The 15,163-nt window shown below is 42.7% G+C and overlaps 2 protein-coding genes across 3 annotated transcripts in view; both read right to left on the reverse strand.

The window, feature by feature from the left end:
• Positions 1 to 85: 85 nt before the first annotated feature.
• Positions 86 to 12,084, reverse strand: pithd1 (PITH (C-terminal proteasome-interacting domain of thioredoxin-like) domain containing 1). Of its 2 annotated transcripts, none has more exons than XM_056298503.1 (6): positions 11,776 to 12,084; positions 11,389 to 11,432; positions 10,244 to 10,321; positions 6,822 to 6,926; positions 5,740 to 5,848; positions 86 to 1,467 (listed from the first exon to the last, which is right to left on the reverse strand). In XM_056298503.1, the coding sequence occupies exons 1-6, from the start codon at positions 11,965 to 11,967 to the stop codon at positions 1,366 to 1,368; spliced, it is 630 nt and encodes a 209-aa protein (XP_056154478.1). In that variant the 5' UTR covers positions 11,968 to 12,084; the 3' UTR covers positions 86 to 1,365. The 2 variants fall into 2 exon arrangements, with proteins under 2 accessions (XP_056154478.1, XP_056154479.1); XM_056298504.1 differs by having other exon boundaries at positions 10,244 to 10,313; positions 11,776 to 12,045.
• A 501-nt stretch (positions 12,085 to 12,585) lies between these two features.
• Positions 12,586 to 15,163, reverse strand: part of eloa (elongin A) — a 37,226-nt gene continuing 34,648 nt past the window's right edge. Inside the window, exons 11-12 of the mRNA XM_056298496.1 lie at positions 13,901 to 14,055; positions 12,586 to 13,714 (exon numbers count right to left, since the gene is read on the reverse strand). Of these exons, the coding sequence (XP_056154471.1) occupies positions 13,653 to 13,714; positions 13,901 to 14,055 (217 nt within the window). The 3' untranslated portion in view covers positions 12,586 to 13,652. The remainder of the gene's footprint in view (positions 13,715 to 13,900; positions 14,056 to 15,163) is intronic.

Genomic DNA, 15,163 nt, shown 5'->3' on the forward strand with positions numbered 1-15,163 from the left:
ATAACCAGAACATTTTATGAAACTGGAAGAGGGGAAAAAGAAAAAAAACTGTAGCTGTAAAACCAAAAGGACCATAAACCATTTTCTGTTTCTCTTTATTTTTGAAATAAAGTAACAACATACTTTAACAGGACTTAAATGGTACTTTAAATAAATTCTCAACATCAACATGTTACACAAAAGACGTAAATATCCAGTAAATTCACACACAAGCTACTGCAGACCACACAGTGACACATTAATAATGTAAGGAAATAATGAATCCAATAAGTTTTAGTAAGAGGAAGGCATTGATGCATCAGGAAGTGATAAATCTTTTTTTTCAAGTTTAGCCAGGAAGCTTTTAAAATGTTGCCGTTAAAATGTTAGTATGAATCAAAGCTCAGCTTGGTTTAATGCTGGACAGAAAATGGGTTAACAGGGGGACAATAATTGATGTTCACTGCACAGAAGGGCCAGTTCAGTTTTAGTAGCATACACAGGCTTTTTTTAATTCTCTTATCAATCACAACCAGATATAATTTCTTCCATGGTGGTATCAAATGTGAACAAATCTATGGAACAGATTTTAATAATGCAATTGGCATTTATCAGCATGATAATAAAAAGGAAGGGGTAAAAAGTAGTTGGGACTATGGGGCCAATCCCATCTTTTGTTTAGACACGACGTTAGTGTCATTGTGCCACTGGGTGGCGAAAGGCACCCAGACACTTTTCTGTAAGCGATTTCTAGGTAGTTTTTATGGGTTTAATGGTGTGCTAAGAGGGCTATATGCACACTGTATTTCTATTTTATAACTCTTATAACTTAACATCCTCAATGTTTATCATGCTGTCTAAGGAGTCCAACTTTGTACTGCAGAACAACCTTGGTCATCCAATGTCTGAAATATGAAACAAAAACATTACCAAAAGTACCATATTACTCACTTTCAACTAACTTTTAGGAGTTCTTTATAGCTCAGACAGTGGCTATCCGAATTTAGAACAATACTTAGTCTTACTTTCTGCCACGCATCCACAGTTAACATAAATACCAATTAAAAAAAAAAGAAAAAAAAGCAGACTTCATAATTTCATGTGTTTCATGCATTTATTTAGACTTTGCTCACTTCTTTGAAGCACTTTATTGCCATAATAAACAAAACCACAGCTTGGCACTTATAGGCAGATGAGAGAACTTCTGTTCCTCAGCATTTAAGTACTTCATCCAAGTCAGACTTGGCTGGCCACACAGAGTCCACCTGCCAAAACACAGCATGTCACAAAACATCTGACCTTCTCAAACGTGCCAATGTCAGCAAATGACAATAAGTCAGCAGAAGCCATCGCATCGCTCATCTTCATCCTCCTCTTTCAGGTCGTTCAGGAAATGAAATTGGTTTGTGGGATGATGCTTTCCACTTTGTGATCTGCGGGGTTTGCTGATGCCTCGTAGTTACAGATGGTCACCTCATGTCTGTGAGCCTGGCAAGAGGACAAATAAACAGAGTGAAACCTCCTTGTTGAGGATAAAAGTAAAATGGTTTGGCAGCCTGTCCAGGGTGTCTCCCCGCCTGCTGCCCAATGACTGCTGGGATAGGCTCCAGCATCCCCACAACCCTGAGAGCAGGATAAGCGGTTTGGATAATGAATGAATCCTTAAAAAATAAAAAATAAAAGATCATGGCATGTTTTTTTTTTCTATTAAATTTTCCCCCTTTTTCTCCCTAGTTGTATCTGGCCAATTACCCTGAGCCGTCCCGGTCGCTGCTCCATCCCCTCTCTACTGATCCGGGGAGCGCCCCGACCGACCAGAGGAGGCACTAGTGCAGCGACCAGGACAAATACCCACATCCAACTTCCCACCCACAGACACGGCCAATTGTGTCTGTAGGGACGCCCGACCAAGCCGGAGGTAACACGGGGATTTGAACCGGTGATCCCGTGTTGGTAGGCAACGGAACCGCTACGCTACCCGGACGCCCCCATCGTGGCCTGTTTATCCAGACTGAATATAAATGAGGGGTGCTCTAAGGTAAAGCATGCACACACGTGTATATACATCAGGTGGGTGAAAAACGACAGTAAACCTATTTGTATTGTCCCTCAGGAAGAAAAAAACATGCACTCAAGAAAGGTCCAGGTATGGATTGATTTCCTGTTGAATTCTATTCAACATTTTGAAGCCAATTGGCTCCCTTATTTATTCAAATGACAAGATACATATCCAAGATATGTCTGGGTGTAATCATAGATGGCGATCTAAATTTTAAGAGCCATATCAATCATCTCACAAGATCAGCCTCCTACCATCTTAAAAACATTTCAAAACTAAGGGGCTTTCTATCAAAATAAGACTCTGAGAAAAGAATCCATGCATTTATAACAAGTAGACTAGACTACTGTAATGGTCTATTCCCCAGCCTCCCAAAATCAGTTGTGCAGCAATTAGTTAACTCAAAATGTGGCTACATGTGTTCTCACAGGAACTACAAAGTATGAGCACATAACACCTGTTCTTAGATCTCTGCACTGGCTCCCCGTCAAACTAGAATCGATTTTAACATTCTGTTACTTGTATACAAAGCTCCAACGGCCTTGCACCACAATATATAAAAGACATGCTAATTAGCTACAAACCAGCAAGAACTCTCAGGTCCAAAGGCAGCGGTCTTTTAACCATCCCTCGTATTAACTCTAAATCAGGGGAAGCTGACTTTTGTATTTACACCCCAAATAGATGGAATGTCCTGCCTGAGGACCTGAGAGAGGCCCCCACACTGAGCACTTTTAAAAGCAGGTTAAAAACCTTACTTTTCACAACAGCCTATGGCTAAATTCTTGGTGTGTGCGTGTGTGTGTGTTTTGTATATTTTGATATTTGTATATTCTGCTCCAATTAATACCTCCAGGCCTCCAACATATCCTGGGGGAAAAAAAACAACCAAAAAACGTCTGTGGTGATGTTATCATTCGACAGATTGGCGTTGGCCCACCTGAATGAAATCACAGGCCCTCTGCTCAACTCCCTGCAGTTTGCCTACCGAACAAACAGGTCAGTGGTGGACAATAATAATAATATTAAATTCAACTTATATAGCTCTTTTCTAACACTCAAAGTCGCTTTACAATAAACGGTGGTGAAACAAGACAACAAATAAACATAGCACAAACATACAGGGGTGGATGGGAAGGAGGGGGGCTACGAGAGGGAGAAGCGGCAGCCACACACGACGCCAGCAGTACTCTCCAACTTAACAGCTACAAAAGGGCAAGAAAAACAAAAAACAACAGCACTGTGGACGTTGATTTTCTGTAGGGGGTTACTCCCATAGCCAGGATGCAGTCAACATGATTGCACTACATCTTCCAACACCTCGACTCCCTAGGGACATAGGCAAGGGTCCTATTTGTGGACTTCAGCTCAGCACTCAACACCATCGTCCCAGATATCCTCCACTCCAACTCATCCGGCTCACTGTACCAGCCCCCATCTGCCAGTGGATTAAAAACTTCCTGACAGACAGGGGGCAGCTGGTGGGGCTGGGGAAAATCACATCCAGCACCTGGACAATCAGCACTGGCATCCCGCAGGGATGTGTGCTGTCCCCTCTACTCTTTTCCCTCTACACAAATGACTGCACACAGGTGACTCGTCTGTAAACTCTTGACGTTTATGGACGACACAACCATCATTGACCTTATCCAGGATGGTGACAAGTTTGCATATAGACGGGACGCTGATCAGCTGGCCATCTGGTGCGGCCATAACAACCTGGAGCTGAACACGCTTAAAACAGTGGAGATGACAGGGGACTTCAGGAGTCCCCCAACACTGCCCCCCCATACTCAACAGCACGGTGTCTACAGTGAAGACCTACAGATTTCTGGGTTTCACAATCTCCCAGGACCTAAGGTGGGCATCCAACACAGACACAATCAGCAAAAAGGTCCAGTGGAGGATGTACTGTCTCCGCCACCTCAAGAAATTCAACCTGCCTCAGGAACTGTTGATTCAGTTCTACACTGCAATAATCCAGCCTATCCTCTGCACATCCATCACTGTCTGGTTTAATTCGGCCACCAAACAGGACAGGGACAGACTACAACGGACAGTTAGGTATGCAGAGAACATCATTGGTGCAAACCTGCCCTCCATTCAGGACTTATACACCTCCAGACTCAGGAAACAGGTAGGCAGCATCACTGCAGACCCATCCCACCCTGGTCACAACCTGTTCAAACTCCTCCCCTCTGGTAAGCGCTACAGAGCAATGTACCCCAAAACAACTAGATATAAAAACAGTTTCTTTCCACAGGCTGTCATTCAAATGAACGCTTAACACTCTCAAATAAATCCAACCATGGTGTATATACTGTGCTGTACACTGTACATATACTGGTACGCTCTTGTCATGTCCATCTACCTCAGGCATGTATGTAACTAACCTGCTAACATCTATTTCAGCATCTCTGATACATTCTCTGCACCACTGTACTTTATCATCTCTTATTTGGCCTGGGTAAGTCAATCCTTGTGTATATATCTGAAGATTGTTGTGTTGTAGTGTTTTCATTCTATGTCAAGTACACTGAGAGAGCCACAAAACCGAAGTCAAATTCCATGGATGTAGAAACCTACAGGGCCAATAAACATAATGCTGATTCTGACATATTTAATTTAAGTTAATGCGATACTGAGGTTGAGCTTGTTTGTTTGATGTGTGGGGTTAACATATGTTGCTGAGCTATGTTGTGTTTGTTTCATTTTGTTTTGTTGTCAAGACTTTGGGTCATTGGTTTGTTGAAGTGGGAAGTGTATATTGAGAAATCTGAAAATGAAAAAGAAAAAAGCATGGATGGACAGACTTGTATACCTGGACTACAGGCTTACCAAGCAGGGCAGGCAGACTCTTGGGATGTAAATGAAGCGAATAAGAGTGAAATACAATGCCCCGGAACAAGCTGATGCCAAAGCAATCATTTATTTTTTATTGCAGCTGCACTTAGAACATAAACTCTAACATAGTGGATCCGGGGGAAACAACACGAGTCAACCGCTGACTAACCTGCAGCTGGTAGGTGAAAAGGGGTGGCCGGCTGGCTTTACGTGCATCGGAGCATACACATCAAAGTCTACACCCTCTCCAACCACCGCAGGGGTCATGCAATATCGGATCACTGGAGAATGGGGAATTGAACATGCCAAATTAAGATGAAAAAGGGGAGAAACCAAAATGAATAAAAACACCAACCTTCAGGATTATAGCCTTTTTTTTCCTTTTCTTTTTGGAATTTTCCCCCTTTTTCTCCCCAATTGTACCCGTCCAATTACCCCACTCTTCCGATCCGTCCCAGTTGCTGCGCCACCTCCTCTGCTGATCCGGGGAGGGCTGCAGACTACCACGTCTCCTCCCGATACAATGTGGAGTTGCCAGCCGCTTCCTTTTCACCTGACAGTGAGGAGTTTCACCAGGGGGACATAGCGCGTGGGAGGATCACGCTATTCCCCCCCAGTCCCCCCCCCCCCCGACTGACCAGAGGCGGCACTAGTGCAGCGACCAGGACACATACCCACATCCAGCTTCCCACCCATAGACACGGCCAATTGTGTCTGTACAGACGCCTGACCAAGCCGACCGTAACATGGGAATTCGAACCAGCAATCTCCATGTTGGTAGGCAACGGAATAGACTGCTACGCCACCCGGATGCTCTCGGGATTGTGGCTTTAACTTGAACATTTGATGGGACCTACCTGTGAATACTCTCCCCTGAGCCCAATGTAGTACACCCGAGTGACTTCTGCTCCGAAGTTTTTGGATATGTGGATGGAAAGATGCTGCACATTGGAGAACCGAGCGATCCTTAAAACCGGGGACACAAAGGAGAAAGACGCTTAAGTGGAAGGGATATAAATTCATGATGCACTATTGCAAAGCAGATGTCTGTATATGTCCATGTGTAATAGACAGACAGACAGACAGACAGACACACACACACACACACAAGACAAAAATTAAGTGCAATGGGTTTCGAACGTACGCATTCAAACCAAGCCATAACAAATTGTGCCGGTGTGAGTGAGAGATAAAAAGGGAAAATGAAAGACAATGTGACACCGATATGTGAAGAACAGAAAGAAGCTGGATGTGCTCAGAAAAAAGGGACAAAACATTGATGGTTCAGTGAGTGTTTTAAGACAGATGAAAAAAGTGATGCAAATACATTTGCCAATCCACAGTTATGTGGTTTTGTGTGTGCAGAAGAAACAGATCATGAAAGATGAATGCTCCAGTTGCACAAATCTTTTCAATGAAGCTTTTTTTTTTGTTGCTTAGTTGAGGTTTTTTTTGGCCTGTAGGAGTTATGGATTTTCGGTCATCTCCTGTACCTGTATGTACTTATCGAAATATGTGTCCACATTACTTTCTTGCCGTCTCGTTTCTTCACATTACATTCACAGTTAAGTGTTTTTATTCTCTAATGTGGACAATGGGGAAGATTTAGAGAGGGTTGCTGCGATGAGATTTGATCCTTGGCCACATGCTGGGGTGTGTGAGTTGGGTGGGGTTGGGGGTAGTCTCTCTCTCATGTCTCTCTCTCTCACACACACACACACACACACACAATAAATGCTGACCACAAAGCAAGCGTGAACAGTTCCAAATTTGGTCCCTTTCCAAAAATCAACTACCATGTCAGCAAAATCCAGATTTTGACCATTCAGACTTGTGACTAAACGCTGCTTGCACACTCAAGACCTTATTGAAATGACAAGTGATACTGCAGTGCAACAGAAACTACGTGGGGAGTGAGCCGCTCTGCATCTGCTCTCACTTGGTTGGATACTCCAGCTCAGCAAGCGGGTCTCTGTTGAGTCGGAAGGCTTGCTCAGGTTCTCTACCGATGTCATCGAAAGACATTTGCGGGATGTTCTTGTACCTAGAATCACAAAAAAAACCAAACAGGTCAAGAAGGAGAAAGACTAATTTCTTCCTCAGGATGTTTTATGCAAGTTTTCGCCTGGTAGGGACACCATGACTACTGGGAGCAACAGAAAGGGTGATGGTGCAGCTAAAGACCTTCCTGAATGGGATCGCACTTCCAGACGACGATTGTCTGAAGCTGAACAAACAATATAAATATCTGAATACATTTTATATTCATAACAATATCCTATTTTAATGTGGTTTACTCCACTGTGGATACAACTTAATGCTGATGTACATAATGAATTAATACGATGAAGCTGTACCCACCTATCAGTCTACCAAGCCATCTATTTATCCATTTGCTTTTAAACCACTCTTCCCAGTTTTTCATCTCTTTTTGCATATACAGTGAGTGAAATACGTATTCAACTCGTCAACTTTTTTCATTAAAAGTATTTCCAGTGCAGCTAATCACATGAAATTAAGGCCAGACATTGGTATTAACTCAATAAGGCAACACAGCTAAAGAAATCATAATGCTCCAAATCAATAAAATAAAAAAAACATGCGTGTTAAATTGGAATGACAGGTAAAAAATATTGAACACGCCAACCTAAATGCATTTAATACTTGGTGGAGGAGCCTTTGTTTGCAATGACAGTTTCAAGACGCTTCCTGTACGAATAAACTAATTTCACAGTGTTCAGGGGGGAATGTGACCCATTCTTCTAAGCAAACAGTCTGCAGATGTTGAAGATTCCAGAGGGCCCGCTGGTGAATCTTTATCTCCGGTTCCTTCCACAAATGTTCCACTGGGTTCAGCTCGGGTGATTGAATGGGCCATTCCAACGTGTTAAAAATGGCCAACTTTCCTCGTTCTATCTTTAATTTACATAAACCAGTTCCCTATTAGTTATCCCAGCTGTCAGTCGACCACCATGGTTATCCACTCACGTTACTGTACATTTAGCAGTTGGTACACAACTACTTCTGTAACTTCTCATCCCGACCATAAGAAAGCAGGCGACATTATTCAACTGGGGGCTGGAAATATCAAAAGGTGCTGTGCGTGCAAAAAAATAAGTGTTCCCAGTTCTAGTCATTTGTGCTTCATATGACTGCAGCTGTATGTTGTGCTGCTTGATTGTTGTGATACGTTATTAGTGATAACCACATTGTTGCTAGCTTGGTATTAATGTTAGCTTTATTGAAACCTGTAATGTTAATCGTATGATACCAGTTTGACTGCAAACGTTATGTGTAAATGGGACTAGCAATTGCTCTGCATATGTTCTATTAAGTGAAGTGTTTGTTTATTAGTGCTACATAGCTCACGTTATTGCACTTTGGAAACTACTAGTGGGTGTGTGTGGAAGTACTGTATGTGGTGAAGAGCTCGATTATAAAGTTTTGAACTTCAACTCCATCTCTCTGTCTCTTATTGGTTGCCCTGCAGCGTGTTTGAATCCTGTAATCAGCTACAGTTATAGTAACAGGTGCAGGCTACATCAGCCAACTGTTTTAGACAAGTGAGAGTTTCCAAAAGGCTAACTGTATTTTTCACAACACCTTTATTTTCTTTCTCTGGAACCAGTTGAGTCTCCATTGCAGTATGCTTTGGATCATTGTCCTGAAGGTCCACCCACATCTCATCCACATTGTCCTGGTAGATGGCAACAGATTCTTCTCAAGAATATCCTGATACATGGCTCTACTAATCTTCCCTTTGACAATTTGGATTCTGCCGGTACTACCAGAAGGGAAACAGCCCCATACCATGATGCGTCCACCTCCAAACTTCACTGTAGGTATGGGATTTTTAGAGTCATATGCAGAGCCATTTCTCCTCCAAACATAGCGCATAACAATATTGCAAAAAATTTCAATTTTGTCTTGTCTGACCATGCTACATTCTTTCAGTAATCTACAAGCTCCCCCAAATATTGTGTAGCAAACTTCCAAATGAGCTTCAACATGTATTTTCTTCAGTAATGGAGTCTTCTGGGGGATCATCCATGGAGACCGTATTGGCGGAGTGCATTGCCTATCGTTTTCTCCGCTTCTTGTCCTTGGATCTTGGGCTACTCTTTTGACTAATTTTCTTACTGCCCAGTCAGCAATCTTGCGACACCTGTGGTTAAACCTCTACTTAAAAAAAACTGCACCTCGAGCCAGGGTCTCTTAATAACTATCGATCAGTCTCAAATCTTCCATTCTTTTCTGAAGTACTAGAGAGAGTTGTGTATCAACAACCTTCGACCCATATAGAAGAAAACCATCAATATGAACCTTTTCAGTTGGCTTTCAGGGCCTGTCACTCCACTGAAACTGCTCTGACCAGAATGGTGAATGATCTTTTACTAGCTATGAACTCTGATTCCACTTCTGTGCTTCTACTACTGGACCTCAGTGCAGCCTTTGACGCCACTGATTCACTGTATACTATTAGACAGATTAAATTGTAATTTTGTTGTCTCTGGTTTAGCTCTCTCTTGGCTTAAGTCCTACTTATCTGGAAGAACACATTGTGTTTGCTATAGTAATATTACATTAAAATTCTGTGACGTTAAATATGGTATATCTCAAGGCTCAGTTTAGCCCTCTTCTTTTCTCTCTTTATAGTTCACCTCTTGGCCAAATTATACGCAGTCATGGAATAAATTTCCATTGCTATGCTGATGATACTCAGCTGTATGTGCCGATAAGTGCTGATGATCACACTCAAATGACTCATTTTAATGGCCTGCTTGGCTGCTGTGAAAAATTGGACGTCACTAAACTTTCTGCTTTTAAATGCGGATAAAACCCGAGATGCTGCTCGTTGGCTCTGCTAGACACAGACATCAAGTAACGATAACCATTGATAACTCCGTGATTTCACAAAGTATAGCAGCCAAAAATATTGGCATTACATTTGATCCCAGCCTTTCCTTTGATAAGCACATTAAAGAAATCACTGAGACTGCCATCTTTCACTCACGTACATAGCTCAAATTTGGTCTTTCCTGTCCATGGCCGACACAGGGACTCTAATACATGCATTTGTTTCATCCAGACTTGATTACTGTAATGTTCCGTTTTCAGGTCTGCCACATTCTAGTACTAAAAGTCTTCAGATGGTTCAGAACACTGCAGCTAGAATCCTAACTAAAACTAGAAAATTTGACCACATTACACCAATTCTTGCCTCCATCCACTGGCTTCCTATCCATGTTAGATCAGACTTCAAGGTGCTTCTGCTGACTTATAAAATCTGCAGGTAGGTTTACCCTTCATTATATCCCCTCGCTGCCCCTGTTCAGACCAGCAGTGATGGAGACAACTCACAGTCGGACTTCGGCTGGATGAGAGTCAACGTCCTCTCCAGAGATGATGATTCCTTTGAGTTTGACGCTACCTGTAAAGCTAAAAGACAAGACGCAGTTCATATTACAGTCAAAAAAAAAAAAGAAAAAGGGGGGGGCTATGGGTTGAGTCATGAAAGCGAAAACTGGAAGGGCAGGAGCGTGGATTAGAAATGAATCAGTTTTGCATTCAAAGAAACCGAAATTGGATCCAGAATCCCTTGTTTTGGCATGATAAAAGCAACAGAAATCCACACATCATTACTGTTAGGGAAAGGTGATCAATACATACACACGGCTTAAGGAACAGCACAAGATGCACGTCCATGATTTCTGTCTTTTGTTTTTGTTTTCAATGCACATTTCACGCGTGCGTGTGCGTGCATGCGTCTGTGTGTGTGTGTGGGGGGGTCTTTTTGCTCTGTGTTTTAAAAATAAACTTGGCATTCAGTTGTGCTGCGTTCCATTCAAAGTCCGAGGTCGGAATTTCCCAACTTAAACTTCAGATTTTCGACCTCTAAGTGCCTGGAGCGCTTGGAAGTAAAAAAATTGAAACACTGACATAGCTGACTGTTATAAACGGTTTTTTTTTGTTTGTTTTTTTTTGGCAAATAGAGACAGTTTAACTGGCAGCAGTGCAGCCTCCTTGCATATATAAACGAAACGAAACAGATGAATAAGTTTTGTGCAGAGAAGGTAACTTTCTGAGATTGTTTACTGTAACCAACTATATTTTGACATCAATTTACACGAAGAACGGGTTTTAGTATATGATAGTAGGTATTGTCTAAATTAAATACAGGCAAGCATACTTTACGTTGCCTTTCAGTTGATGGTTTTCCGCTTACACTATGGGCCTCCATGGGCGCTGCCATTGTTGTGTGACGTCAGACAACAGCTTCTCCATGAGGCGAGGGTAGATGGACTTGCCCCGAGTTTACAAGTAATAACTTCTTTCTAGTAGGAGGTGGGAAAATCTCGACTTCACAGTGATCTGGAACGCAGCATTAGTGTGCACTTGTGGGGACATGGGTAAAAACATGGTGGCAGGCGTCGAGAACGTTAAGGAAAATCAGCAGATGGAGAAATCACGCTGGAGGGGGGAATAAAGGAATAGCGTGGACTTACGGAATATTGAACAGGAGTTCTTCGTCGGCGTCACTCTCGACAAACTAGAAAAAGAGATCAAACAACCAAGTTTACCCCCCTTTGTGAAACCCTCATGACATTAAAGGCGACTACATCCGACTATGGATGCCAACCTGTTCTTTTACGGTCCCCTCCAATAAAAACACTAATGCAGTCATTTAATGGGATTCTCTTGGTAAACAGGTTATATTGACACCCTGGTTAAAATAACGTCTTCCATGTAAGTGGCTCCACAGATGCAAGCCAGTAAATTTTGCAGAGTCACACTCGCACGATTGAGTTTTGCCAAATTGCACAACGATGACAACAGTTTTTGTGCGACCACGCAGGGACGAAACGTGCACAATCGCACACGGGTGTGACTACCTTCTCCCGCTCGGTTCGTTGGTCCCACGGCTTAAAGACGAGTTTCCCGTCTCCGTCCCTGCTCTCGTTGAGACACTGCAGTCTCTCGGTGTCGATGCGTCGGTATAGTCCGTACTCCACGCCTCTCTCTGCGGGCTCATGCTGCCCTTCACACCCGCAGCCGTGTGCGTGACCGTGGCCGTGGCCGGACATGGTGAAGCCAACTGCACTTTCAGATTCAATTACCAATTTCGAAACGAGTATGGTCAACACAAAAAAAGCTCACGTACTTGTTTCGAAAGTGAGATCAGCAAGTTGGAGGCGTCTCAATTTATGCACCAAACCCGCGCACGTTGCAAAGCAAATCCTGGTTTGGGTTTTTCAAAATAAGAGCACGCCTCTAAAACATTTTGGAAATACAACAGAAACCAAGGCGCTGGTTAACCAATTCGTGATTTTACAACTACCAAGCTTGTATTTATTAAAAGAATGCAATGTTTTCAAAGAGATCCATTGTATTTAGGGTCCATTACCACTTCAGCGGTGCCTTTGGATACTTTTATTTTGGCAGGGCAACGTGTGTCCCGCTGAAACCGGAGTAAATAGTGTACAATTACTGTGTCCGTCACAACGCATGACAAGGAAGACGCCCAAAACATCAGACGTCACGGTCCAAACGCGCCCTCCTATTGGCTCTCTACTCATCACTATCAGCGACATTAACATTAATAACAACAACAATAATAATGATAATAATAAGGGCCTTAAAATAGACCCTTAAAATAGACTTCCCTTCTACACAATACAAACGACTCTGCAGATAAATCAGGGAAAAAAAGTCGATTTTATTAAAAATTTCCATACAACATTTAATAAAATCTAATAAAGTTACTATTGATTGATTGATCCATTTCCTTTGGGGTCCAAGTTCAGGGGTGCCAAGTCCCAGTGTTGAAAATAAATACCTCTCATCGTCATAGCTGAGTGAAGCTGCAGGGGTCCTATTACTTGCTCATTGTTTTTCTTCTCTTCTTTGTTGAGTTTTTTTCTTGTCCTCTGTCCGCAGACAGTCAACTCATTCCTCAGGTTATCACAGTGAAGCAGACGAAAGCAGGGGTCCACATGTTGTTCAACAGTAAACACAGCATATGGGGATGATTTGGATGCAGGGGGGGAAATAAATTAAAACTATGCCATGCCTGTGGTACATTTTTAATTTTAAAACTCCACAGGGGTTAAATGAAAAAGCTTACATGTCCAGGTAGGTCTCAGCTGTTCTCTAAAAATGCTGAGTCACTAGGCATCTCGCTCGGGCAGCATCTCGATGACTCGGCCGCCACGTGCTTTGCATGCCATTAAAGCAACAAGATTGTAGTTTTCCTAATGCAACTTGATGTAGTGCTAGGTCACTTTGGACAGTAACAAGTAACTGTTCTTTTTCTTTGAAATGGAAGTTTAGGTTTATTTCATAAAACTACCATGAAGACAAAAAAAAGTGTATGTAACCGTCAGCTTGAACATAAGGGTTTAATAAGCTAGACTAGGTGAGGGTTTATAGATATCCTTGGTGTCCTGGAAAATCTTGACATTTTACTATTATTAACACCTAAACATATCTCACACCCACAGACCATATTTCACAATATAAATACTTGGAAAAATGTTGAAAATACAAGCTATCATTTTAAGAAGGAAAAAAAAAGTGGATTTTTGGAGGCAACACAGTTGATATGTGTTTTAATCGGGTGGAGGGTATGTATGTTTTAAAGTTGGCCTACGTGACTGTACAGATGTCTCCCACTTCATTTTCTGAACTTAAAACACTTTAATCGTCCAAAGTTCTTGAAAACTGAAATTCACTACAGATGAAACTTTAAAAAGTCTCATTTCCCCTCGCTCTACCGGCGGGAAAATCTGTTCTTGAATGCTTTGATAGTTTTGGCCATCATGGGGGCAATCTCTAAAATTGAGAGGGCAAAAAAGAAAATAATTCATGAGCGTATTGGCAACAACTAATAGAGATATAACTTCTCACAACATTATTACATGCTGTTACGTAGGCAACACTATCACACAAATTCACCTTAGGGACAATGGGATACATGATTTACTGTCAATAGCAAACAAACACACACAAAACACTTACTTTTGACTTGTGGTTTTTCGCGAGCGGGGGGGCCTCCTCCTCCTCCGGCAAGTGCTGGGGGGCGGGAGGAGCTGTGAGGAGGGCTGTTGTTGGAGGAGGAGGAGGCGCGACTGGTTTTACCAAGGCTAGAGGTGTAAGCGGCTGCTGGCCTTACTCTAAAAAACAATGAGAGGGCCACCCAACGTGAGCATATGGAAGTTGAAAAATAGACTTAAGTGCTCCCAAGTTCACAACTGAACCATGAAGGTACACAAGCTCCCAGATAACTATCTGGTTAATTAAATGAATAAGTTAACTGACTTAACTTCAGCAACTACAAAGGAAAAAAAAGCAGGCTATGTAATTTTTATGTTGCAATCTATCCTACACTATAATCACTCTGCCCTGTGATGACCTAGCAGCCTGTCCAGGGTGTCTCCCTGCCTGATTCCCAATGACTGCTGGGATAGGCTCCAGCATCTCCCCGACCCTGACAGCAGGATAAGCGGTTTGGATAATGGATGGATGGACTATCCTACAATCCTCACAGTAAGTCAAATGGTCAAGCAGGAGGATGAACTTCAAATATCATAAATTCCGCTCTAAATGTTTTCTCCTATAGACTGCAGGGTCTCATTCCTTCCATTGTCAACATTCAGGTTCATTCATCCATTATCCAAACCGCTTATCCTTACTCAGGGTCGCGGGATGCTGGAGCCTATCCCAGCAGTCATCGGGCGGCAAGCGGGGAGACACCCTGTACAGGCTGCCAGTCCATCACAGGGCTGACACACACACACATACACACACACATTCACACCTAGGGACAATTTAGTACAGCCGATTCACCTGACCTACATGTCTTTGGACTGTGGGAGGAAACGGGAGCACCCAGAGGAAACCCACGCAGACACGAGGAGAACATGCAAACTCCACACAGAGGACGACCTGGGACGACACCCTAGATTGGACTACCCTGAGGCTCGAACCCAGGACTCTCTTGCTGTGAGGCAACAGCGCTAACCACTGCACCACCGTGCCATTCATTCAGGTTCAAGTACTTAAAATAGCAGCTAAAAAGTCACGAGAAGCTCATGTACACAAGACTAAAAATGTTCTCAAATAGTAAGGATTTTTAAAAGTGTTTACAATGCAATAATCACACATGAGAATGTTGCACTTGTAAGCAATCCTAGTCAAAGGTACCACTACTGTCACTACAACGAAGTCCCATCTGGTTAGAAGCAGGTAAGACAGCTGTGTGTGTGTGTGTGTGCATGCTAA

Source organism: Lampris incognitus, chromosome 18, assembly GCF_029633865.1.
Source record: "Lampris incognitus isolate fLamInc1 chromosome 18, fLamInc1.hap2, whole genome shotgun sequence".
NCBI classification, from domain to species: domain Eukaryota; kingdom Metazoa; phylum Chordata; class Actinopteri; order Lampriformes; family Lampridae; genus Lampris; species Lampris incognitus.